Consider the following 25000-nt stretch of genomic DNA (forward strand, 5'->3'; position numbering starts at 1 on the left):
ATAGATGCATACAGACTAGAGAGACTGTCAAAAATACTTCAATCTGGTGAATTGTCATCAATAGATAAATTATAAACCAATACAGATGTTTAATCGAAGGTTGACAGCAAACACATAGAACTATTTCCTATAAACTGCATCTACATGTGTGTGTGTGTGTGTGGGGGGGGGAGTTCAGTTATACTCAAAAAATGAAACAGTAAAAACACTCAAATCTGACAGAAAGGTTTGTAATTGTGGAAATGTTGTTTTCTTCAAATTAAATAATTGACAAAGATGTAGAATGAAAGTAGTAGATGTGTTTATTATTATGACTGAGGTTAATTTGATGCGTTTATTGTAGAGAGCAGCAGCTCACCTGTCTTAGACAGAACAAGTTGGTAGTCAATGTCAACGTTGGGTTTGCAGATGTACTTTCCCTGCGTCATCGTCCTGATCACTGCAGGATCTTTGTTCCAGGCCTCTGCGATCTTCACCCCATACTCAGTGTAGCCAACAAACTTCCCCACACTGGTGCTGAACCTGGCGATCTCATCCTTGTTGTAATACGTAGAGTAAATGTACTCTATGTCCTTCAGCTCAGTGGAGTTGAACACACAACGCGTCACATCACTATTCTCAAATCCATCTGGAGATCAAAGACAAACTCTGTTTAGTTTCACAGATATAAATATAATTCATGTTCAAACTGAAGATTATTATCTCTGAGGTAGTTATTGATCAGTTTAGGTATTGATGTATTGATCCTACCTGCTCCATACAGACTGATGAAGAAGAGGGAGAAGAGCAGAACAGATGAAGCCATGTCCCTCTGTTGAGTTCACTAAGTGACAGACTCAACCCGAGTCCTGCTATAAAAACCAATGTAGGAGCAACACACTGGTCACATGACCAGCATCACCTGTTGCCAGGCAGACAGTCCGGCCTAAAGGCTGCTGGTGGCAGAGAGTATAGTATCCAGACCCATATGAATCACAGTTGTCACACTCTTCATATAGGTCTGGACCTATGTGCCCATCCACTGTTTATTCAGTACAGATACTGTCGGGGATACCTGATTGGCTGGTCGATGTAGGTGGTGAGACCTTATTAAATTATTAATCTAACGTGATCTAACATGACCAATAATAAGTTAACTAAGTTAAGTTAGTTAGTTATCATTTATTTCCTTTATTTATCCACATGGGGAAATTCATAATGCATTGCAGAGCGCTGCTAGCTCTATGTGGCAGTATTAAAACGCCACTGACCAGTTCTATATAACTACCAACCATTTCAAGCCACGCTCTTTCCATAAAGCCCACCAGCTTTGATATCTGTTGGCTAGTTGTCGATATTTATAACAATAGGCTACTATGGCTCTAAAATACAATTTTTATCTAAGCTGGCAAACTGTCATGGCAGCTGTTTCCGGTAACTGTTTCCAGTGTTCCAGCTCTGGACCAGACTAGGAGTTTAACAAAGTGAGAACAGACATAGAAAGATAACAGCGCTGCTGTCATTGGGCTGCACTGATAATCGGTGGAACAAGGTAAATAGCCTAAGTTCTTATCAATTTAAATTATTTGGCAGAATTGTCGAAGCAGTTCGATGATTGACACTGACAGCAACCAATCAGTTGGGACTGAAAATACGTCACCGAATCAGCTGGGCAATCTACGGTCGGTTATCATATGGACAGACAGACAAGCAGGCAGACAGGCAAACGGGCAGGTAGACAGAGAGACAGACAGGCAGAAAGACAGGCAGGTAGACGGAGACAGACAGACAGACTATAGCAATAAGTAAATAGGACAGATTTAAGCTGATGATAACATTGATTTGTTGATCAATCAAAGTATCTCAATACACACTGGATACCACTCCACTGACAGTATTTAACTTGCACTTTATTTTGGGATCAACAGTCATTCTGTGTTGTTTTGCTGTTTTACTTTGAGGGGCTGTGATCGAGCTGGTGTAACGGCTGTAGAATGTTCACAAAAATACCCCCCCCCCCCCCCCTAATAATAATAGCATATTTTCACCACACTGCTCGGTCACATGAACTCAAGATTCAAGATTCAAGATTTTTTATTGTCAATCCGTAGTAAGTATCTGTCAGGCTTGGAGCCGGAAAAACCCAGAAGCAGACAGACAACCATGTAAGTGTCAAAAAGTGAACAGAGTTTATTAATGGATCAAAGTGGGGCACTCCGTGTGCTCAGTGGGGGAACAGGCAGAGGATCCTAAAACACAGAGGACAGATGGATCAGGCAGGCAGGCAAAACAGGTAGGCAAAAGGTTACTCTTTAAAGTGTAAAAGAAGGTTCAGAACTCATAGCGATGCTCAACTGGCTGGATACAAACCGTGAATGGCAATGTTCCAGCATGGACTGACAGGCTGAGGCAGTATTTGTAGGGCCGTGCTGATTGGTGGTGATTGCACACTGATGCTGGCCAGGTGTGTGGAGCCTGTGGAGCCTCCCACTGGTGGCGTCATAGGCAGAGTCACAGGTGGAGTTGTGACAGTATCACGTGTGAAATTCTTGTGCTGTAGACTCCGTTACAACATTGTGCAAAATAACAGGGCATATGGGTGCAGGAAAACAAGAGAAACAACAAGCAATAAGGCAGTAAAGCAATAAAAAACAAGACAAAAACAGTGACATAGTCACTGCACGTAGTGCAAATAGCATAGACATAATTAAACATACTTAATAGTAGCAGCTACAGTACTGGATTGTTGGGAGTTATTTGTGTTTGTTAAAGAGTCTTGTGGCCTGCCTGGTAGAAACTGTCCCTCAAGCGATTTGTGCATGCCTTTGTGGACCCTATCTCCATGGACTGACTGTTGTGTTGATGTGTGTGAGCTGCAACCAATCACGTCTGATGACAGACAACAGCAAACAAGATGAGTGACAGTCACAAATGAAGCAGCATTTAGATGCATTTTTAATAACAGACAACCTAAAGGCAGAATGTAAGGTAAATATATTATATCATATTAAGCAGGGTTTACTATGTTGTTGTTATATAGCCTACATCATGTTATGTTTTTACATTATTTCATTACCAAACATAGGCTAATGTTAAATTATGGTATTCTGGAAATTATAATCTTTAGTATAATTAATTGAATAATGTAAGTGATACATATGCACACATACCAATCATAAGTCAAAACATTACTAATTTACTGAATGATAAAAGCCAGAAAGGGCCAGTAGGACACTAACTGAAGAGCCATTTGGGAGCCCAAAGAGCCGGCTCTTATTGCTGAGCTGAGCTAAATGATCTGAATCACTAAAAAGAGACAGAATTCTCTTCATGAGTGAAAACACAACTGGAGGTAATAAAGTTTACAGATTATGCTAACGAGCCTCTTCACTCTGATTGGGTAGGCTGGTGTAAACAAACAAAGTCATAAATTGTAGGTCGTTCAATATTTGAGAGAAAATCATTGATTCAACTGTATTTATATTAGTAATAGTAAAACTCTGTGTTGGGGACAAGGCGAAAATGGTGAAATTTCAACATAAAACAGTATAAAAGTAGATAAAAAAATATTCCAAGAGAATAATAAAGTCTAGGTGAGTAATAAAGCATACTAGTAAGCAATGATAACAAAAACAACATGAAAAAAGGATTAAAAATGCATCCCAGGGGCATGAATGTGCCCGAAATAAAATAATCACCTGTGAGTGTACGAGGCAGCGAGGCATGCTAGAAATGAGTGCACAATATTTGTAGCATAATGTAATTTAACAAAAGTATGTAGGCTAAAATAGGCTACTCAGGGTGCGTTCATAAATTCAATCTGATGCTCTAAACATCTGTCTTCTAGACTAACATGAGAGGGCGGCTGTTCAAAGAAATTCAATGCTTTATGAATGGTCCATTTTGAGTGCACTCTGGTGCTCGCCGCTCGGAGTGACTGTTTACGAATGCACCCATAATAAAAGCAGTGATTGACTATTCAGTCCAAATGACACAATAGAAAGCTTTGCTATTTCAAAGTTAAACAGTGAAAATGTAAATATTTATTACTAAAAAGAACATACAGATATAAAGTTAATTGATTTGTTTGTGTGAAAGTTAACATGTGAGGTGAATCAGTACAGATCCACACAGCAGAGAGAAGCAGTATAAAACCAGCAGGACAGATAGCAGTCTGTTAACTCCTGCAGCTCCTTCGGTCTGCCTCACATCATCAATAACTGGTCAGTTGCATTCGATTCCTTTGATGAGGAAGAAGGTTCCTGTGGCCACGCCCAGCAGAGCCACGGTCAGACCCAGCCCACAAAATACCTCAGGTCCGATCCCCGGCTGCTCCTGCTCCACATCTGAGGAGGAACCAAACACATGAACACACAGGAAGACAGCTATAGTTTTGGTTGGTGTTAGCTAACTGTAGTTTTGGTTAGCTAACAGATAAGGGCCTGTGTCCACCTAGCTTCTTTTTCCGACGTTAAAAGCTGGGAGTGCGCTGGGGAACGCTGATCCCAGCGCACAATATACAAGGAAGCAGTCTGCAAGTAACGTTAGTTCAGCTTGATAGCTGACAGCTAGCAAGCTAACAACACAGGTAGGCTACGCTATTAAAAGCAGTAAGCACAACACTCACCAGAAATATTAAGTGTCTAGCCGATCTGCTCCCACAATTGAGCCGTTCTGTCTCTGTTGCGATAGTTTTTCCATATGATTAGTTACCAGAAAAGGATCAGCCGACACCAGCGTCTTTCTGAAAAGTTAAAATATTTTCAGCTGGAAGCGCTGGGAGTCGGCGCACAAAAACGCCGAAAAAAGACGCTGGGCGCTCTGCACTTTCTCTACACGTCCGTGTGCGCTCGCATACGCTCTCCTCCCATTGGAAACAATTGAAAATAGACGCTGGACCTGAGGAAAAGACGCCAGGTGGACACAGGCCCTAAAGGTGCCTCACCCCAGATCCGGGTCAGTGGCTGGCTCAAGGCCCGGTGCTCCACAGAACAGCTGTAGATGTCTCCAAGCTGTGGGATGAAGCTCAGCCTGGCAACCTGGCTGTAGGTGCCATCTTTGTTGGGGTAGGGGAAATTGAGGCTGGTTCCTTCAGTCACGTTCACATCGTTCCTGGTCCAGTAGACCTTGACAGGAGCAGGGTAGAACCCAGTCACATGGGCGATGAGGTGGTTCTCCACTCCCAGCTCCACATCGTCTCTGGTGTAGATGAAGCTGTGAGGAGCATCTGTACAACAATACAATATCATGTAAACCTCTCCACAATTCATACCAATATCACTTTTCATGTCTCAGTAGCATTAAATATGTTTTCTGAGCTCTGTCAAGGCCTTTTACTTACTTAGTTATATATATATATATATATATATAGGCCTATATATATATATATATATATATATATATATATATATATATATATATATATATATATAACCGTGTATGGATGTGATGGATGCTTGCTATTATTGTTGTATGGCCTGGCTGAGATTAAACCCTTTGATTTATCCAGGTGTGTGTGTGTGTGTGTGTGTGTGTGTGTGTGTGTGTGTGTGTGTGTGTGTGTGTGTGTGTGTGTGTGTGCGCGCGCGCGCGCGCGTGCGTGCGTGCGTGTGGCGCGCTCATTCCCGGCGGGTATGGAGGAGTATAGTCTCTTATGAAATATGGTCTTAAACATTATGGTAAAATCATTAAGGCTATTGCACCTTTTTAAACACGGCATTACAAAGTGCTTCACAATCAACAGTAGCTTAAACAAAATAATACAACATAATACAGAGGGTTTTTAGAGATCACTTTAAATGATTGTATATTTATGACAGTAATGTAAAACACCTGCAGTCCTTCCTTATCTGTAGTTTAACTTGTTGAACAGTGGTAAATTAAGCTTTGTCATGTTTCCTTACCGAGCTGCAGAGGAGGGTTCTTTAAGAAACGCCGACGTTTTTGCAGGTTTTGTTTGCAGAAGTCCTGACCTGCCAGAGCCCCCTCATAACATCCTGGGCAGGTAGCATCATCTGCAAACTTGGGCAGAGAGTTAACTCCTTTCTTGTTGATGAAGTCTGCGTACCATCGCTCTTCACCATCCACTCCATACATCACCTCTCCATCAGTTTCTGAACAGCCATTGATACCAATATCCTCATGTACAGCTGAGACGACACAAGATGAAAAACAAAATGTCAAACTTCTTCACATCCAGAATCACAGTGGATTTATTTTTCACATCCTCACGTCACGTTAAAGAGTTTGTCTGTTTATTGTTTTTATATTAAAACAACCGTTTAATAACTAATACGAGTGAAAGGTTTCTTTCCTCAGAGGTGCAGAAAACGTTTAAATATCTCCACTGACTCTAAATGTCTCTCTGGTTCAGAAGGAGCTCAGTTCAAATGATTTTCACATCAACAGAACATTGGAGTGAGTGTGAGACTAAATGTGAGGAACAGACGTGTGATGTACTTACTGTATGCTGTGACACCAAGGAGACATGAGAGGAAGACGAGGGTCTGTGAGCTCTTCATCTTCACAACACAACTTAGCACCGTGTCGACTTCACACTGACTGCTGCAAACTGAAGTAAACACAAGGAACAGCGTTGTCTTACACACAGCTCCACCAATCACATTACAGCTTTGACTTGCATCATCAGTCTCCAGGTAGACACAGTTGAGAAATGCTGAGAAATGAAGTGATGATGGAGAATAACACTCACATAATGTCTATAATGACTATATAGTCAGTCAATAACTTCCAAAGTTTTTCTATAGTAAAACAGGGGGAATAAAATCTGACAGAAACAAAGGAAAGATCAATAAAAATCAGAAAAACAATTAGAAAACTGATCAAATCAGGAAATGTAATGGTCATGGACCCCTGCATGAAATGACCCAGTCTGGGGGCTGGGGTGTGTGCGTGTGTGCGTGTGTGTGTGTGTGTGTGTGTGTGTGTGTGTGTGTGTGTGTGTGTGTGTGTGTGTGTGTGTGTGTGTGTGTGTGTGTGTGTGTGTGTGTGTGTGTGTGTGTGTGTGTGTGTGTGTGTGTGTGTGTGTGTGTGTGTGCGTGCGTGCGTGCGTGCGTGCGTGCGTATTTGAGTGAGTGAGTGAGTGAGTGATTCAAGATTCAAGATTTTTATTGTCACTCCATGGTACAAGTATCACGTGTGAAATTCTTGTGCTGTGGACTCCGTTTACAACATAGTGCAAATAGTACAAATATAACAGGGCATATGGGTGCAAAACAACAAGAGACACAACAAGCATAAGGCAGTATAGTGATAAGACAAGTCAGAGACAGTGGCATATTCACTGCACATAGGTGCACGTGTCGGGTGCATACTTTAGACGTGCTTAAACATTTTAAATTCTGCGTATTTGACATACAGGTGCAAATAACATATTCCTTATTAAACATACAATTAAACTCGGCATTTTAAATTCGGCGTATTTGACATACAGGTGCAAATAGCATATTCCTTATTAAACATACAATTAAACGTTAGACATACGTAATGGTAGCAGCTACAGTACGGTACAGTGCGGCTACTACACTATTTTTGTATGTTAAGGAGTCTCGTGGCCTGCGGGAAGAAACTGTTCCTCAAGCGATTTGTGCGTGCTTTCGGAACCCTGTATCTTCTCCCTGAGGGTAGCAGGGAGAACAGGCTGTTGTGGGGATGGTTTGTGTCTTTGATGATCTTCAGGGACCTCCTGAGGCACCGCTGTTTATACAGTTGAGTTGAGTGAGTGAGTGAGTGAGTGAGTGAGTGAGTGAGTGAGTGAGTGAGTGAGTGAGTGAGTGAGTGAGAGAGAGAGGTGGGGGGAGAGAGAGAGACATTGCATTTGGTGAGAGTGGTTGTTTGCTGCTGCTGGTTTCCAGTATTGGGCAATAATATATTACTAACTAATATTATTACTGTATTATATTAATCAGTAATATATTATTACTGTAATGTATTACTTTCCCCAATGTAACAGTAAGGGATTACAATTCCCAGTACACTAATAATATTACAATTACTAATCCAAGTAACTTCAAGTTATTCCATTACTTTCACCAGTAGGCCTAATGTGTGGAGATAGGTCTAGCTGCGTTTCCACAACGCAATTATGTTTCTGTCCTATGTGGCAAATAAATAAAGTCTGCAGTTTGGCTGATTGTTGACTCCTGTAAGGTGAATTATTCTTCTGGATTCAGTTGTAAAAAGATCTGGCTAAACTGGTTACATCACTTTTACAGAAGGGGGGGGGGTAAAGAAAGTAATGTGCCATAGTAACATAACAAGTAACGTAACTTACTTTTGATACCAAGTCATGAGTAATGTGATATTATTACCTTTTAAAGGAGTAATAAGTAAAGGGTAATGTATTACTCTTGTAAGTAACTTGCCCAACACTGCTAGTTCCACAGCATTTTCTTTGTTCAGTTTGTCTTTAGTTTCTCTAGTTTTCACTTCATGTCACTGCACACACACACACACACGCACGCACGCACGCACGCACACACACACACACACACACACACACGCACGCACGCATGCACGCACGCACGCACGCGCGCACGCACGCACACACACACACAAATTCCTGGTTTAAAAAGAAATCACTTGTTTAAAAGTAAAAAAGTAGCTTAATATTTAAAATGTACTCAGAGTAAAAGTTACTTAGTTATTTTTATCTATTTTGTCTGAAGGACTGTCTGTCTGTCTGTCTGTCTGTCTGTCTGTCTGTCTGTCTCTCTGTCTGTCTGACCGTCTGTCTGACCGTCTGTCTGTCTGTCTGTCTGTCTGTCTGTCTGTCTGTCTGACCGTCTGTCTGTCTGACCGTCTGTCTGTCTGACCGACCGTCTGTCTGACCGTCTGTCTGTCTGTCTGTCTGTCTGTCTGTCTGTCTGTCTGTCTGTCTGTCTGTCTGTCTGTCTGTCTGACCGTCTGTCTGTCTGTCTGTCTGTCTGTCTGTCTGTCTGACTGTCTGACCATCTGTCTGTCTGACCGTCTGTCTGTCTGTCTGTCTGTCTGTCTGTCTGTCTGTCTGTCTGACCGTCGCTTTGGATCTATCGTTCGCCTTCGTTGAATCTCAAAGCATTGTACAGCTGATGGCGGTTTGATCTGCTTGCTTGTCATCCAGAGAGGTCTGATGATCAAGATTCAAGATTTTTATTGTCACTCTGTTGTACAAGTTCACACACGTGTGAAATTCTTATGCTGTGGACTCCATTACAGACAAGGTGCAGTAGATAAATAGGTACAAAATCACAGCAAACAACAAATAGAGCACACAATCACAACACAACGCATAGGGCAATATAGCTAAATAGCACATAATGTAAACAGTGTATGTACAGTAAGGCAGTTGAGGTAAACAATAAAGTAAGAAAGGTAATAAGGTAAAAGTGATAGGTATTGAAATAGAATAAGATAGAATATATATAAAGTGTCCAGTGTCCAAAAGTGTCCACTTGTCAGTGTGCAAATGTCAATAATACAGGTGTTTGTGTTATTTATTGAGGAGTCTCATCGCCTGCAGGAAGAAACTATTCCACAGACGTTTGTGCTTTCAGGCCCCTGTATCTTCTCCATGAGGGTAACAGGGAGAACAGGCTGTTGTGCAGGTGGTTCGTGTGCTTGATGATCTTCTGGGACCTCCTGAGGCATCTCTGATTGTACAGTTGCTGCAGTTTTGGCAGTTCACATCCTGTCACATGCTGGGCCTGTGCGCCTCACCCTTCTCAGTGCCTTGTGGTCCATGGTGCTACAGTTCCCGTTTCAGGTACAGTGCTTCCCCTCCCTCCGTAGCGAGCAGTAGGTTTTATAGGTGATTCATATGCAAATTAACATGATGTCATAATATTATGCCCACTTCTATCGGCTTTTTGAGCAGCCAATAGCTACTCTCCTTGGCAACAGTTAATGAGGGCCAATATTGGACAGTTTCTGGTGCACATTTCATAGAAAACTTTGGGAAACTTTGGATTTAATTTACTCTAACCCTGCCACTCTGGTGTGCAGGGACCATAACAGAAACACAGGGGCAAAAACATAACCTCCAGACAACTCTGTGGCGGAGGTTATAATAGTGGTAAAGAATTGACAGAAAGTCTAGAGGCCATAGGCCTTATTGGTGAACAGGTGGGTTTTCAGGTTTAGTTTGAAGAAGGGGAAGATCTCAGCAGAGAGAGTTCCACAGGGTGGGGGCTGCCAAAAGTTCTGTTCCCAAAGGTCCGCAGGCAAGTGTGGGGGATGGAGAGCAGACCTGTGTCAGAGGACCAGGAGGGGGTGTAGTGGTGGAGGAGGTCACATAGATACTCGGGTGGTGAGAGCGTGGAGGATTTTTGGAGGTGGATGAGGGTGGGGGTGATGTCTGCCAGGGCTTGGTGCAGGAGAGAACCCTCAACCTGGCAGCTGAGTTCTGCACATGGAGCCTGTCCAGGGCTTTGCTGGGTACCCTGGACACGACTCCAGACGGGGGGTCTCTGCTACAGTAAAGTAAAGTAAAGTGAAGTAAAGTAAAGTAAAGTAAAGTAAAGTAAAGTACGCACATCCACTTGATTAGCAGGTGCAGGACAAACAAATAATCAGTAACCGGTAAGAGAAGTAGAGTCCACACACTGCTGGAGACTTCTCCAAGTACATTTATTGAATTATGTTTCGCTCACAAGCAGCCTTCTTCTGAATGAATCATTCATTCTGAAGATGGTAATTTGTGACCACAACAATACAATAAATCTATTGCAGAAGTCTCCAGCAGTGTGTGGATCTACTTCTTCTACTGTCTCTGCCACAGGGTCACGGGGTCAGAGAGAGATGACCGGAGTTAGGAAATGTTTTTGAGCTGATAGAAGGCAGATTTTGTGATGATTTGATGTGTGACTGATAGGAGGGGATGAAGAAAGTAACTTTAGTCAGGCTCAGTCACATGAGTGTGTGTGTGTGTGTGTGTGTGTGTGTGTGTGTGTGTGTGTGTGTGTGTGTGTGTGTGTGTGTGTGTGTGTGTGTGTGTTTGTGTGTGTGTGTGTGTGTGTGTGTGTGTGTGTGTGTGTGTGTGTATGTGTGTGTGTGTGTTTGTGTGTGTGTGTGTGTGTGTGTGTGTGTGTGTGTGTGTGTGTGTGTGTGTGTGTGTGTGTGTGTGTGTGTGTATGTGTGTATGTGTGTGTGTGTGTTGGGACTTGTAGTCGGCCATGATGAGCTCAGGTGAGGATGGGAGCGTCCACGCTAGGCTTCATATATCACAGCATCATCATATCCACATTGTTTTAGAGGAGAGGAACATATTTTATTTCATCTCTTTCAATTTACATCCAATTTCTATGCTGTTATTAATAAAACATAATTTGCTCATTCATGTTATTTCCAGTCTCCTGGGTTCATGTGAAAATGCAGATGAAAACATGGACACCACACAGGCTGTTGACCAGGTCCAAGAGGACATCATCTCACCCCGTCACTTTTCAACATGCAGAGTAGAACAACAGACTCCTATAGATCCCACGTGTGAAATCAACACCACAGGAGTGTGACAATGACACAAACCGTTGGCTAGTAAGGGTGTTGTGGTCTTTGACATCAGAGACCGGGGTTCGATTCAAAGTCATTTCAACCATAAGTCACATTTAACTTTTTGTTATTTAAGCCGAAGCCAAGCATTTCTCTAACCTTAACCAAGTTGTTTCATCCCTAAATAAATCAAACTGTAACAGAGGTTTTTGGCTACGGTCTTGATGGAAAAGGCTCCCCTGTGTGTTCAGAAGTGAAGCCAAGGTGAGAAATAGACAACATAGAGAGGACACGCTACGTTGTGAATAATGAGAATGTGTTGAGATGATGGAGCTTCTAAACTGTGAACACTGTGTGGACTCTTATAGCCTCTTGTGTCATAACTCTGTGTTTGTCTTTTCTTTTCATGTTTTATTGTTTTGAACTCTCTTCTTCTCTTAGTTGAACTATTTGACTCTTGTGAAGCCCTTTGTCTCTTTGCTCTGTGAAAACTGCTGTATGAATGAACTTACTTAGTACAAGTGTAACAGTAGACACAATAGACACTGTGGTGTGTTCAGGTTCAGAGTTCCTGTTCCAGGTTTTTCTTCTGCTTCTCTCATGGTTGTGTCTCTTGTTGTTTTTGCACTCATATGCCCTGTTATATTTGTACTATGTTGTAAACGGAGTTCACCGCACAAGAATTTCACACGTGATACTTGTACTACAGAGTGACAATAAAAATCTTGAATCTTGAATCTTGAATGCTGCCTTTATGTAAACAGGACTTTATGACCTTCACCACCACACAGAGTGACTAGGAGCAGTCAACCAAGTCCTGAATATGAGTCGATCATAGAAACAAGTTAATCAGATCTTATCCCTTCTTCTCTTCTAGTTTATTTCCCTGCAGGCAGCAGCTGGTGGTGTGTTCTAGCATGTTGATAAACACATTCATTTTAACATGTCAACCTGAACTCACCTCTCACTCTAACACCAGCTAAACTCACAGTGTAGGCCTACTATGTGTGATACATTTAGTAGGAGTAGAGATTACGAGCAGCACCTGAAGGCAGCAGATATGCTGATATGATTTTGTCCATAATTGTTAATGTTTCAAGGTATTAAATCCTGGCTAAAAGATAAACAACAATGTTCTTCTCACACCTACATTACTACCCCTGTAGACATAACTGCATTTTGTATTTTGTGTGGATGTGTTTTTGTGGATGTATCGAATGAATGAATAAATCAATCAATCAATCAATCTAATGGAGAAGAAACTAATGAACTGACTTTAGACAGGCCCTGCCTCAGGAGTGTGTGTGTGTGTGTGTGTGCGTGTGTGTGTGTGTGTGTGTGTGTGTGTGTGTGTGTGTGTGTGTGTGTGTGTGTGTGTGTGTGTGTGTGTGTGTGTGTGTGTGTGTGTGTGAGTGTGTGTGTGTTGGGACTTGTAGTCGGCCATGATGAGCTCAGGTGAGGATGGGAGCGTCCACGCTAGGCTTCATATATCACAGCATCATCATATCCACATTGTTTTAGAGGAGGGTGACATATTTTATTTCATCTCTTTCAATTTACATCCAATTTCTAGGCTGTTAATAATAAAAAAATAATTTTGATCTTCAGGTAAACAGGACTTTACGACTTTCACCACACAGAGTGAGGAGCAGCCATAGCCGAGTCCTGAATACGAGTCAATCAGAAACAGTTAGTTAGTCAGACAGCAGTCAGCAGATGGTGGTCTGTTCTAACATGTTGAGACATACAACACACGATCATTTAACATGTCCAGTCAAGCTGCAGCACCTGAACTCATCTCTCACTCTAACAGCTCAACTCACAGTATGTGATACATTTAACAGGGTTAGAGTTTACGAGCAGCACCTGAAGGCAGCATCATCTCTGGAAAGTCCTGACTCTCTACTTTCACTTCCATGTCCAGTCCAGTCAGCAGCCAATCAGAAACACAGCTGGTGCTGGTTGTGTTTGCAAGAGGCAGCATGTTGGATTCAACAGCAGCAGAGTGAGGAGCTCAGACGCCCCCTGGTGGTTTATTATGGTTTACATCAGTGATTCTCAACCTTATTCATATCAAGGACCCCTAGTTTAGTACACATTAGAACCACAGAAACCCATTTGACAAGATTCTGTCTCTTGTACCAAAATCTGAGCATATTTTTATTGCTATCTATGATTTTACAGGGTAAGTTCGGGGTACCACACCTGTACTTACAGGATAAGTGCGGGGTAGAAGAAGTGAATTTACCCTGTAAGTACAGGTACAAAATCTGTACAAGGTACCAAACCTGTACTTACAGGGTAAGTATGGGGTACCACCCCTGTACTTACAGGGTGAGTATGGGGTACCACACCTGCACTTAGTATACAGTACCACACCTGTACTTACAGGATAAGTACGGGGTATCACACCTGTACAAGTACGGGGTACAAGAAGTGAATTTACCCTGTAAGTACAGGGTACAAAATCTGTACAAGTTACCAAACCTGTACTTACAGGGTAAGTATGGGGTACCACCCCTGTACTTACAGGGTGAGTATGGGGTACCACACCTGCACTTAGTATGGTGTACCACACCTGTACTTACAGGGTGAGTACGGGGTACAAGAAGTGAATTTACCCTGCAAGTACAGGTACAAAATCTGTACAAGGTACCAAACCTGTACTTACAGGGTAAGTATGGGGTACCACCCCTGTACTTACAGGGTGAGTATGGGGTACCACACCTGCACTTAGTATACAGTACCACACCTGTACTTACAGGATAAGTACGGGGTATCACACCTGTACAAGTACGGGGTACAAGAAGTGAATTTACCCTGTAAGTACAGGGTACAAAATCTGTACAAGTTACCAAACCTGTACTTACAGGGTAAGTATGGGGTACCACCCCTGTACTTACAGGGTGAGTATGGGGTACCACACCTGCACTTAGTATGGTGTACCACACCTGTACTTACAGGATAAGTACATGGTATCACACCTGTACAAGCACGGGGTACAAGAGTGAATTTATCCTGTGAGTACCGAGCAAACATCCACCGAAGATGCCAGAGCCATAGCTCCACACACTGCACTGGGCCATCTGGAGCAGCAGGGGAGCTATGTGACATTGCTCTTTGTGGACTACGGCTCTGCTTTTGACACCATCACACCTGACATTCTGATCTATAAGCTGTCAAACTTGGGCCTCCCCTCACTCACCTGTTCCTGGATAAATGACTTCCTGACCAACCGCCCGCAGACGGTGACACTTAACCCCCACTTCTCTTCCACCCGCACACTCAGTACCGGCTCTCCACAGGACCGGGTGCTGAGCCCCCTGCTCTTCAACCTCTCTACACACATGACTGTATCCCTGCTAAACCAGGTAACACCATTGTTAAATTCGCCGACAACACCACAGTGATTGGGCTGATCTCAGGTGGTGATGAGAACAACTACAGGAACTGACAGCGTGGTGTACAGCAAACAACCTGGTACTGAACACCACAAAAACAAAAGAAATCATCATCGACTTCAGGAAGAACAGGCCTGACGTCGCCCCCCTACATCAACGGGGACTGTGTAGAGAGGGTCCACACCTTCAGATATCTCAGCACCCTCATCTCTGCTGACTTATCCTGGTCTGCAAACACCACAGCAGTCATCACGAAGGCCCAGCAGCGTCTACACTTCCTGAGGGTGCTCAGGAGGAACAACCTGGATGGAGAGCTGCTGGAGACCTTCTACAGATTCTGCATCGAGAACCTGCCTGACGTACTGCATCTCAGTGTGGTACACCAGCTGCACTGAAGCAGACAGGAAAAGGCTGCAGATGGTTGTAGAGACTGCACAGAGAATCATCGGCCGCCCTCTCCCCTCCCTGACCATCATCTACAACTCTCGTTGCCTAAACAGGGCGAGAAACATTGTAAAGGACAATTCTCATCCCAGTCATCAGCTGTTCAACTTGCTGCCCTCAGGGAGGCGCTAGAGATGCAGCAGAAGAACAAACAGACTCAAGGACAGTTTCTTCCCTAAAGCCGTAACCATGTTGAATGCAAACATGCACTAACCCCCCTGCCGACAGTGCAATACTTTATATACATATATATATATACTACTGGGCGAGGGTGTATGATGTTCGATAGACCCGAAACACCTTACGACCCCAGTTAACATCACTGATGACGTGTCCCACCGCATGCTGTAGTATGTATTTTGAATTGTATTATTCTGGCTCCCCTGGCCAGTGACACTTAGGAATAGTCTAGGCGACAACCAAGTATAGTTTGGTGACAAGCTGGAGAGACAGTTGACGGTCGGAGAGACGGCACCCGGTACGGGATGGGTTTAGCACCCCAGCCTGGCTCTCTCGTGAGGGAGAAATCCACAAACGCTACGGATTAGCCTCCTGAAAATCTGTGTAAAGATCGGCGCAGCCTGGGGTCCTTCAGGCTAGAGCGAGGTGCTCGGCGCAGGCGAATGACATGCTGCACACAGGCCTTCTTGAGGCATCCTCTTTGCCTATGGTGCGGCATAGTAGGATTGCCTTTTGGGAGGGTCTGGTGAGACGAAGGAGGAGTGCGGCTTGGATTCACCCACCGGGCCTTAGCCCTCCATGCACCGAAGGGTCTTTCAATGCTGTATTGCAGCGGATTGGGCATGATCAACCCTTCCGCGGGCAACATTGCAGACAGAGTAGGAAGGCTGATGCGTGAGCGGCTGCTTCCGGGACGTGGGTCGGGATCTTAATCGGCCTCGGCTGGGTCTACTGGACGAGGGTATGAGGGTGTATGATGTTCGATAGACCCGAAACACCTTACGATCCCCACGAACCAGGCAGCCCACGACGCAATGATGATGTCATCATCGGTGATGATGTCAGAGTTCACCTCGTGAGGTCATCGGTGATGTCAGAGTTTCCCCTGTGAGGTCATCAGCGATGTCAGACGGTCTAGGCTGACTGTGATGGCAGACGTGACTTTATGAGGTAATCGATGATGTCATACCTCCCCGGATGTTGTGACATCACCAACGATGTCATACCCCCGGTGTGGGGATTATAAAGGTGTTGTTCTGTTATATGTATTTTCCTATTCCCTTTCTGCAATCTGTATACCAGAGTATACAGATATGCTGCTTTCTGCCTGTGATAATTCATTAAAGGAGAATTTCGTTTTTTTTTAACCTGGACCCATCTCCTGGCATTAATTATGATTTGGCCACTCACCTAGCGATGTCCGCGGCGTTTCTGGCCATCCTAGCATTGTTTTGAGATCAATAGCGTCCAAGTCAGTTGTAAAATGGAGCTGATTTGGGGCCAAGTGTGAGCCTGTCTTTCCTGCATCTAAATAGCTATTTTTATTCCCGTTTTCCCCAAATATCGTCATAATGTGATCCCTCAACATCCACCAGAGTTATATTTCGCCCCAGGCCATTTCCTGGAGTCGCACAGGGATCAAATTACCTCAAACGTGATCTCGGTCACCAAGTCTCGTGAAGTCGGGCGATACTTTCCTGCCGACTGGCAGGGCTGGCAGGATGCTTTGCGGTGGTGGTTTTAGCGTAACCTATGTGGGGTTCGGCATAACCTTCGTTATTTCGAATCCCACATAGGTTACGCATAAACCCCACATAGGTTACGCTAAAACCACCACCGCAAAGCGTCCTACCTGTTAGTTGGCCAGTCGGCAGGAAAGTATCGCGGGACTTCACGAGACTTGGTGACCGAGATCACGTTTGAGGTAATTTGATCCCTGTGCGACTCCAGGAAATGGCCTGGGGCGAAATATAACTCTGGTGGATGTTGAGGGATCACATTATGACGATATTTGGGGAAAACGGGAATAAAAATAGCTATTTAGATGCAGGAAAGACAGGCTCACACTTGGCCCCAAATCAGCTCCATTTAACAACTGACTTGGACGCTATTGATCTCAAAACAACGCTAGGACGGCCAGAAACGCCGCGGACATCGCTAGGTGAGTGGCCAAATCATAATTAATGCCAGGAGCTGGGTCCAGGTTAAAAAAAAACGAAATTCTCCTTTAAATCTTGAAAGACATCTCTGTGGTTCTGATCGATCACTGCCCGTGAGCCCTTACCTAAGATCCGGCAAATTTCACACAAGGCAAGCACACAAACTTCCTTACAATATATATATATATATATATATATATACTGTATATATATATGATTGTACTGATTACAATGTCTGGTGTTTTGCCAAAAAGTGAAAACTGCAAACAAGTGATTAACGTTAGCTGCTCAATAGGTCCAGATTGCTCCCTGTCACCATATTCAGTGTTCCACAAGGCTCAGTTCTCTGCCCCATCCTGGTTACCCTCTTCATGCTCCCTCATGGTTGGAATAATAAGCCAATGTTAAATGTTGGCTTTCAAAGTTTTGCTGCCTTTTTTATTTATTTTTTGCTGCTGAGTTTCTTATAGAGAGGCAAAGTGGAGCGTCACTTCCTGCTTCAGCACTGTACCAGAGATTTTCATCCGCCATTTATTTTCCCATAAACATTTCGTAAAATGCTTATAAAATAGTTGTACTTCGTCAAACCAAACGGTTCAGCTTACGCTATAATCGGGAGATTATATTTCGGAGCCGAAAATTGTAACATAGCAACGTTGGTCCACAAACTTTTTTTTTTTTTTTTTGGCGATCTTGCTTATTTTGTATGAATCCAATTTCCTGATTAGATCAAATCAAAGACTTTTCATCAAAGTGTGTTTCTGCATACAATTGAAAGCAGAACTAAAATCTATAAATAAAAGTCTGGCAAAACTGTTAGGCCTACACTGTTACTGATGCTATTCATTAATGTCAGTGTTGCGTCTCCACTCTTATATGCAAACAATATGCAAACTGTGTCGAGACCATTCACAGCCTCAATAAGGCCATCTAATTCTCAACCTACATCAAAACCCCAATACCCCCCCCCACCTATTAACTAAACCCCCAAGTCTGGACCTCCAAGTCTGATTTGTATCACTTTCCAAACCACATAATCTCACACCCATCTACCCCCTCACTGATGTGACTTCCGGTTAGATCCAGCCGTCACACTACGCTCACAGACAGCGCCAACTCTGGTCTAAACTCGGTAAAAAATACATAATACCACACAGACTTCGATGAAAAGAGCAACCCACCCCCCCCCCCCCCCCCCCCCCCCCCCCCCCCCCCCCCCCCCCCCAACCCTTCTGCTCAAGTATGTTGGATGAATGTTTCTTGTGACACTTGTAAATTACGTCCGTATCGCTGATTTAGACAGCTTGGGAGCAAAAGTCGCATGTCTATGTAGGGAGACGGAACTCTTTCTAGGCGCTAGCCGAAAGAGTTGCAACGGAGCTAATTGGCCGCTTACGTCAACTGCAACGCAGTCTCTGATTGGTCCGGTTACATTGTAATTTCTGGAAATCGCTGGAGCCAGATTGATGTGTGGAGCGAGAATGTGAGGTCACATGATCAGGATGGTTTTTACCAGGATGGTGAACTTACACTTTACTGCACTTTTCCCATCAGGTCATCATCTCCACTCTGTCTCCATGTTCCCAGCTGGGAGAGGAGCAGAGCCTTCCCGCGCCAACGCAGCTTACGAAGATGGTTTTAATCTAAAGTTTACAGGGCCGACATGTGTGTGTGTGTGTGTGTGTGTGTGTGTGTGTGTGTGTGTGTGTGTGCGTGTGTGTGTGTGTGTGTGTGTGTGTGTGTGTGTGTGTGTGTGTGTGTGCCTGCTTTGAAAAGCCCAGGCTATCATTAATTATTAATGGCTCCCCTTAAAGTGCCCACTTCCTTCCAATTTACACGTAACAAACTACTGTATGCCAATAAAGACCATAGATTTGCATGGACTTATTGCTAAAGTACAAGACACAATGTAGTAACTAAAACATGTTTCAAAGACTAAAGATATGATAATTGATTTCCGTAAATCTCAACTTAGTATTTCTCATACCACCATTCAGGATATTGGAAGTTGAGATTGTCCCGGAGTATAAATACTTGGGAAGTATTATCAATAACAAAGTGAGCTTTGAATCAAACATTGATGCTGTCTACAAAAAGGTTGAGCAGCGCTTGTTCTTTTGAAGAAAACTGAACTAATCTAAGGTGTGCAATGTCTTAATGACCTTGTTTCATCAATGCTTCATTGAGTCTGTTCTTACTTATTGCTGTGTGACCTGGTTTGGTTTGGTTGCCTCACCCTGTCCAGTAAAAACAGGCTGGCAAAGCTTGTCAAAGTGGCTAGTAAGGTGATCAGGGTGCAGCAAGCAGCTTCAGGACATGAAGCCTGCGTTAGTTCATTCAAGACATGATGTCATAGTCGACGCCCCAGCTGTACCAGCTGACAGCTTCTGTTTGGTTCACCGTTTAACCAATTCTCCAATCACAGTCATTCTCACAACAAGGCGGTCCGTTTAAATATAGCAGCCTCTCACTCACTAATCTGTTCCCCACCTTGCTGATCGTTGCGGCTGCTGGCAACGCTTTGCCGCCTCCACCCCAGCCTCCACCTTTTAGATCAAATACTATCATGTATTGTAGCTCTGGAGTCTGCATGGCTCAAAAAATGAACATGTTTCCATGTCTTGCTTTTAGGCTCCCTCTTTTACTTTCCATGGTTTAAATGTATCTGGAATATTTTATTCCCATGGGGGATTCTGCTTTCTCTCCCTGCTCGGCGTAGCATGCTTGCTGAGCCGAGTTCAGGGAGAATTAAATTAATTAAATATTAAATTAAATATTAAATTAATTCTAAGAGCGGAGCCTTCAACGCCAAACATAATTGTATGCATTGTATTCATAATACAATAAATGGTTAATTCTATAACTTGAGTGTTCTTGAATGAAATTTACTTTAAGTGAATAAGGAATAAGGCCAAACTTATTCTAGACTGTCCTGCCCATCCACTTTATCAGGAGTTTGATCTCCTCCTCTCTGGCTGCTGTTTTAGAATGCCAAAAACAAGGACGTTGCGTATTATTATTATTATTATTCCTGTTGCTATTGACTGGCTCAATTTGCTAGGCTAGGCTTAGTCTGCAATCCCTGCATCCTCTATGTCTATGCATTTCTATTATGTTTTATCATTACTACAGTATTTCTATTCTTTCTTTGATATATTGCCTCTGCAGAATGTGCACAGCACTGTAATGACCTTAATGACTTGATGTTATATTGTATGTTGTACTATTTGCTGGGATCTGGCCTGGTTGCCCTTCCTGCTGTTGTTGGTGCTATGTGGAGGCAATGTCCTCATCTTCTACTTGAGCTCGATCACTCCTGGACTTTTTTGTGTCATGATGATGCTTGTTATTGTTAGTCTTTTTGTAGCCTACTGTTGTGTCCCAATGTCTGCTGCAAACCACATTTCCTTCAGGATAATACAGTTGAAGTTGAAGTTGAAGTTGAAGTTGAAGTTGAAGTTGAAGTTTAAATGTCATTTTATACAGTGAGGTCAAGTTTCGAAAAATGGACATGAATACAATTGGGCTCATAATCCACAAGAGTCTCAGCCTTCAAGTCATACCCAAATGATATCATTCCAAGAAGGACCCCAGTATGCAGAAATATTCATATAGAAGTGAAAATAACAAATGTATAGGTTACTGCATGTAAAAAAAACTGTGTGTTTTTACCAAAACCTGCATGGGATTAGCATAAAGTGGTTATATCTGTAAAGAGGAGACTCATGGGGACCCATAGAAACATATTCTCATTCAGATATCTTGAGGTAAGAGATCAAGGGGCCCCTTTGAAAACGACCATGCCAGTTTTTCCCTCGCCAAAATGTAGCTTAAATGTGGAGTGTTATTTCTCCTCCTTCCTGACAAGCAGCATGACATGATTGATACCACAATGGCTGCATTAGGCATTCTAGTTTAGGAAGATATCCGTATCTTCACTCTAGCTTTAAAAAATGAGTCTGCTACTACAGCCTCTGAAACAGTCATGTTGGATGCGGACGTGTCTTGCAAAAAGGGCATTATTCCTTCAGAGGGTAAAAGGGCAGGTGCTTGGGCACCACCTGGTGTCTATCTGTGCACATCCCTGCTCCCCTCCTTCTCTCGCTTCATCCCCTCTTCTCATATTCCTCTTCGGTCTCCATGACATTACCTTCCCTCCATCCCTCTCTTCATCCCTCCCTCCATCCTTTCTAGGCCCAATACCATTTATTATTATTATTAACTATCAAAGTTTTTACTCCCCCTCATTCATTCAAATCTTTTTTTTTTACAATATTTTATTAAGATTTTACACACAGAAAACATAAACATGCAAAGTCAATAAACGCCACATAAAATGCTCATATTACCCATAAAGAAAAGATAAAGTAAAGTTTGACATAAACGGGTGGTTTAACGTTTAAATCCTTAGAATGTGAAATGTGTTAGCAATGTGTTAGCAGAATTGTGTTCGGCCACAGCTATGCCATTTTACGTGCGATCGGGCTGAATCTTTCAGGAAGTGTAAAGAGCAGACCTGCGGGTGCTTTTTTAAATGACGTAATCAGGAGACACAACTGTTTTATTATAGTATTTTATTAGTTGCTGAATCGCTGAACATGATTGTAAATAATCATAGGCTATGACAATTGGACATTGCTTGACCACATTAACCTGATTACATTTACACCTGGTACGGTATTAGTAACGTGGAATTAATAATATTATAATTATCGTATGTATGACGGGAGTGTAGGAAGTGAAATATGTCTCAAATTGTACATACTGTATTAGGTTACAAAAACAAAACTATTGCTGTGGTACTTATTGTTATTTAATATTGCCACCTTTTTAGAGTAGCAGAGGCGGCTCTAAATTATAGCTATAGGAAAAATGTAGCCTATAATTAGGCTACATTTTTCCTCCCCAAAATATGTTTCCTCTTGCTATTGCATTGCATTATGATGGTCCATACCTGATGTTCTAGTCATGTGATATTGAAGTTGTTCTCATCATCCTCTATTGGCACTGTAGGTTTTTGTGCCTAATTGTATATTTTCTCAAGGGAGCTTTGTATAAACATGTGTGTGTTTATATGAAGAAAGTGTGTTTGTATAAACATGTGTGTGTTTATATCAAGAAAGTGTGTTTGTATAAACATGTGTGTGCTTATATGAAGAAAGTGTGTTTGTAAACATGTGTGTGCTTATATGAAGAAAGTGTGTTTGTATAAACATGTGTGTGTTTATATGAAGACAGTGTGTTTGTATAAACATGTGTGTGCTTATATGAAGAAAGTGTGTTTGTATAAACATGTGTGTGTTTATATGAAGAAAGTGTGTTTGTATAAACATGTGTGTGTTTATATGAAGAAAGTGTGTTTGTATAAACATGTGTGTGTTTATATGAAGAAAGTGTGTTTGTATAAACATGTGTGTGTTTATATGAAGAAAGTGTGTTTGTATAAACATGTGTGTGTTTATATGAAGAAAGTGTGTTTGTATAAACATGTGTGTGCTTATATGAAGAAAGTGTGTTTGTATAAACATGTGTGTGCTTATATGAAGACAGTGTGTTTGTATAAACATGTGTGTGCTTATATGAAGAAAGTGTGTTTGTATAAACATGTGTGTGTTTATATGAAGAAAGTGTGTTTGTATAAACATGTGTGTGTTTATATTAAGAAAGTGTGTTTGTATAAACATGTGTGTGCTTATATGAAGAAAGTGTGTTTGTATAAACATGTGTGTGCTTATATGAAGAAAGTGTGTTTGTATAAACATGTGTGTGCTTATATGAAGAAAGTGTGTGCATATATTAATGTATTCCTTGTACTTTACCATGCTTTTTTATTATTATTATCAGCCGTTTCACCCTGACTGTGGTTTATCAGGACTTTTCAAAGTCTGAGGCTGTGGGCCTCCCCACAGACAAAAATTGGGGACAAAGCCCCCCCTCCCCCACACCCCAGTTTACTTGTTGATGTCTGTAGTTTTGCTAAATTCCTGGATGCCTGTGGGATCAGATTGGTATTTGGCCGCAGCAATTATTTGATCCAATTGAGACAAGATAGCTTCAGACTATTTAAATAAAGGGCGGTCTGAAGGCATTTATTTGTTTCTGACTCTGGCAAATTGGGGAAAATGGTAAAACCCAAAACTACTGTATCTCTGATCTATCTTTAACCAAATCACACACATTTAGGCTATTCTATGTGATGTCCCACTTTGAAAACATCTTATATGGTTCATCACATGAGTTGTCAGGTGACCCCCCTGAGAAGGGTATTTGTAGGTCAGATCAGAAGCATCAGAATTCTTGATTTGCCAAGGTATGTTTTCACATACAAGGAGGTTCAGGTGCTGCATGTAAACTCTAATCCTGCTAATTTAGTGTTGGTGAAAACACTGAGAAACCACCATGTTTCAGGATGAATCCTCATGAAGACCATTTAAAATGTGTTTTCGAGGTTTTCACGTCAACAGAAGTGAATATAAAGTTATGCAATATTACAGTAATCATAAGTGCTATGGGTTTATAATCAGTGATGGACTGTAAATATGGACAGAGCTTCATAATCAATTATACCGATACTATGATAAATATAGAACTACTAAATATGTAATGATGACATGGGAGACTTTTCCCAAGGATCTTTCATGTGATGCTGACACAACACAAACAAACATAAGGAGAGTCTCAGCTACAATAACAAAGTGATAGAGTGCTTCCCAAAGATTTATTGTAGGAAAAGACATCTCACTCCAGTAGATATATGAGAATCTAACACTCAGAAAACCTTAAAGCAGATAACATCTTGAAGCAGTTGATGTGATTTCACAGATGAAGTCAAAGGACAGAAGTCTTTCATCTGACTCAGTTTGAGGAAGTTAGTTGCTGGGAAAGAATCATGTCACACAGGAAGGCGAAGCCTCAAGTCACAAATACATTTGACTCGAGTGACACTCAGATACATGTCATGTGACATACATGTGCTGTATGTCATGCTACATATGTGTGCTGTATGTCATGCTACATATGTGTGCTGTATGTCATGCTACATGTCTCAGTACATACACTATGTGCCGTACATCACATTATGTCACACACATTTTCACTGCCAACTCCGTCAGGACTTTTCCCCCAAATGTTTTCTACGCCTACTCTTTTAGGCTTGTAATTAGTCAAATAAGACCCTAAATTACATAGTTGGAAGGTTTTGGTGCATTTTGCTTTATGTTCCTCCACCAATTTGAAAATGTTGCTGCATTTGGGTGTGATTAGGCAACTAAAACAAGTTGTTCTCAAATCTTTTCACATGAGGGACCCCTAAACTGACAAAGATTAGACCACGGACCCCCATTTGATAGGATTTTGTTTTGTCCCACGGTCCCCCACATGATAAGATTGACGCTTTTAGATGCTTTATTACAGAAAGTGTATAAAACCCATGACCAAAATAGTAATTGTGTTATTTATGAATGGAATTATAGGGAAAATAAGCCCCCTTAAGGACCCCTGGGGGTCTCCGGACCCCCATTTGAGAACCACTTAAGGTTAGGGTAATGCTTTGGGTTAAGTATGTGCCAT

The 25000-nt window shown here is 42.3% G+C and overlaps 3 protein-coding genes across 3 annotated transcripts in view; all 3 read right to left on the reverse strand.

Moving 5' to 3' along the window:
- Positions 1–829, reverse strand: part of LOC310794583 (HLA class II histocompatibility antigen, DQ beta 1 chain-like) — a 9281-nt gene extending 8452 nt beyond the window's left edge. Inside the window, exons 1-2 of the mRNA XM_083656561.1 lie at positions 751–829; positions 359–628 (exon numbers count right to left, since the gene is read on the reverse strand). Of these exons, the coding sequence (XP_083512687.1) occupies positions 359–628; positions 751–805 (325 nt within the window). The 5' untranslated portion in view covers positions 806–829. The remainder of the gene's footprint in view (positions 1–358; positions 629–750) is intronic.
- Positions 830–3999: 3170 nt separating this feature from the next.
- On the reverse strand, positions 4000–15117 carry LOC310794865 (rano class II histocompatibility antigen, B alpha chain-like; the record flags this gene model as incomplete). Its single annotated transcript, XM_083656915.1, has 7 exons — positions 4000–4325; positions 4925–5206; positions 5883–6128; positions 6443–6550; positions 10226–10418; positions 14672–14828; positions 15020–15117. 7 exons carry the CDS (start codon positions 15115–15117, stop codon positions 4204–4206), a joined length of 1206 nt encoding a protein of 401 aa, XP_083513041.1. The 3' UTR covers positions 4000–4203.
- The window catches only part of LOC310794596 (rano class II histocompatibility antigen, B alpha chain-like), a 39587-nt gene continuing 18586 nt past the window's right edge, over positions 4000–25000 (reverse strand). The window contains exon 5 of the mRNA XM_083656581.1: positions 4000–4199. The gene's annotated coding sequence lies outside the window, so the exon portion shown is untranslated. The remainder of the gene's footprint in view (positions 4200–25000) is intronic.

Source organism: Poromitra crassiceps (genome assembly GCF_964638095.1).
Source record: "Poromitra crassiceps genome assembly, chromosome: 20".
NCBI classification, from domain to species: Eukaryota; Metazoa; Chordata; class Actinopteri; order Beryciformes; family Melamphaidae; genus Poromitra; species Poromitra crassiceps.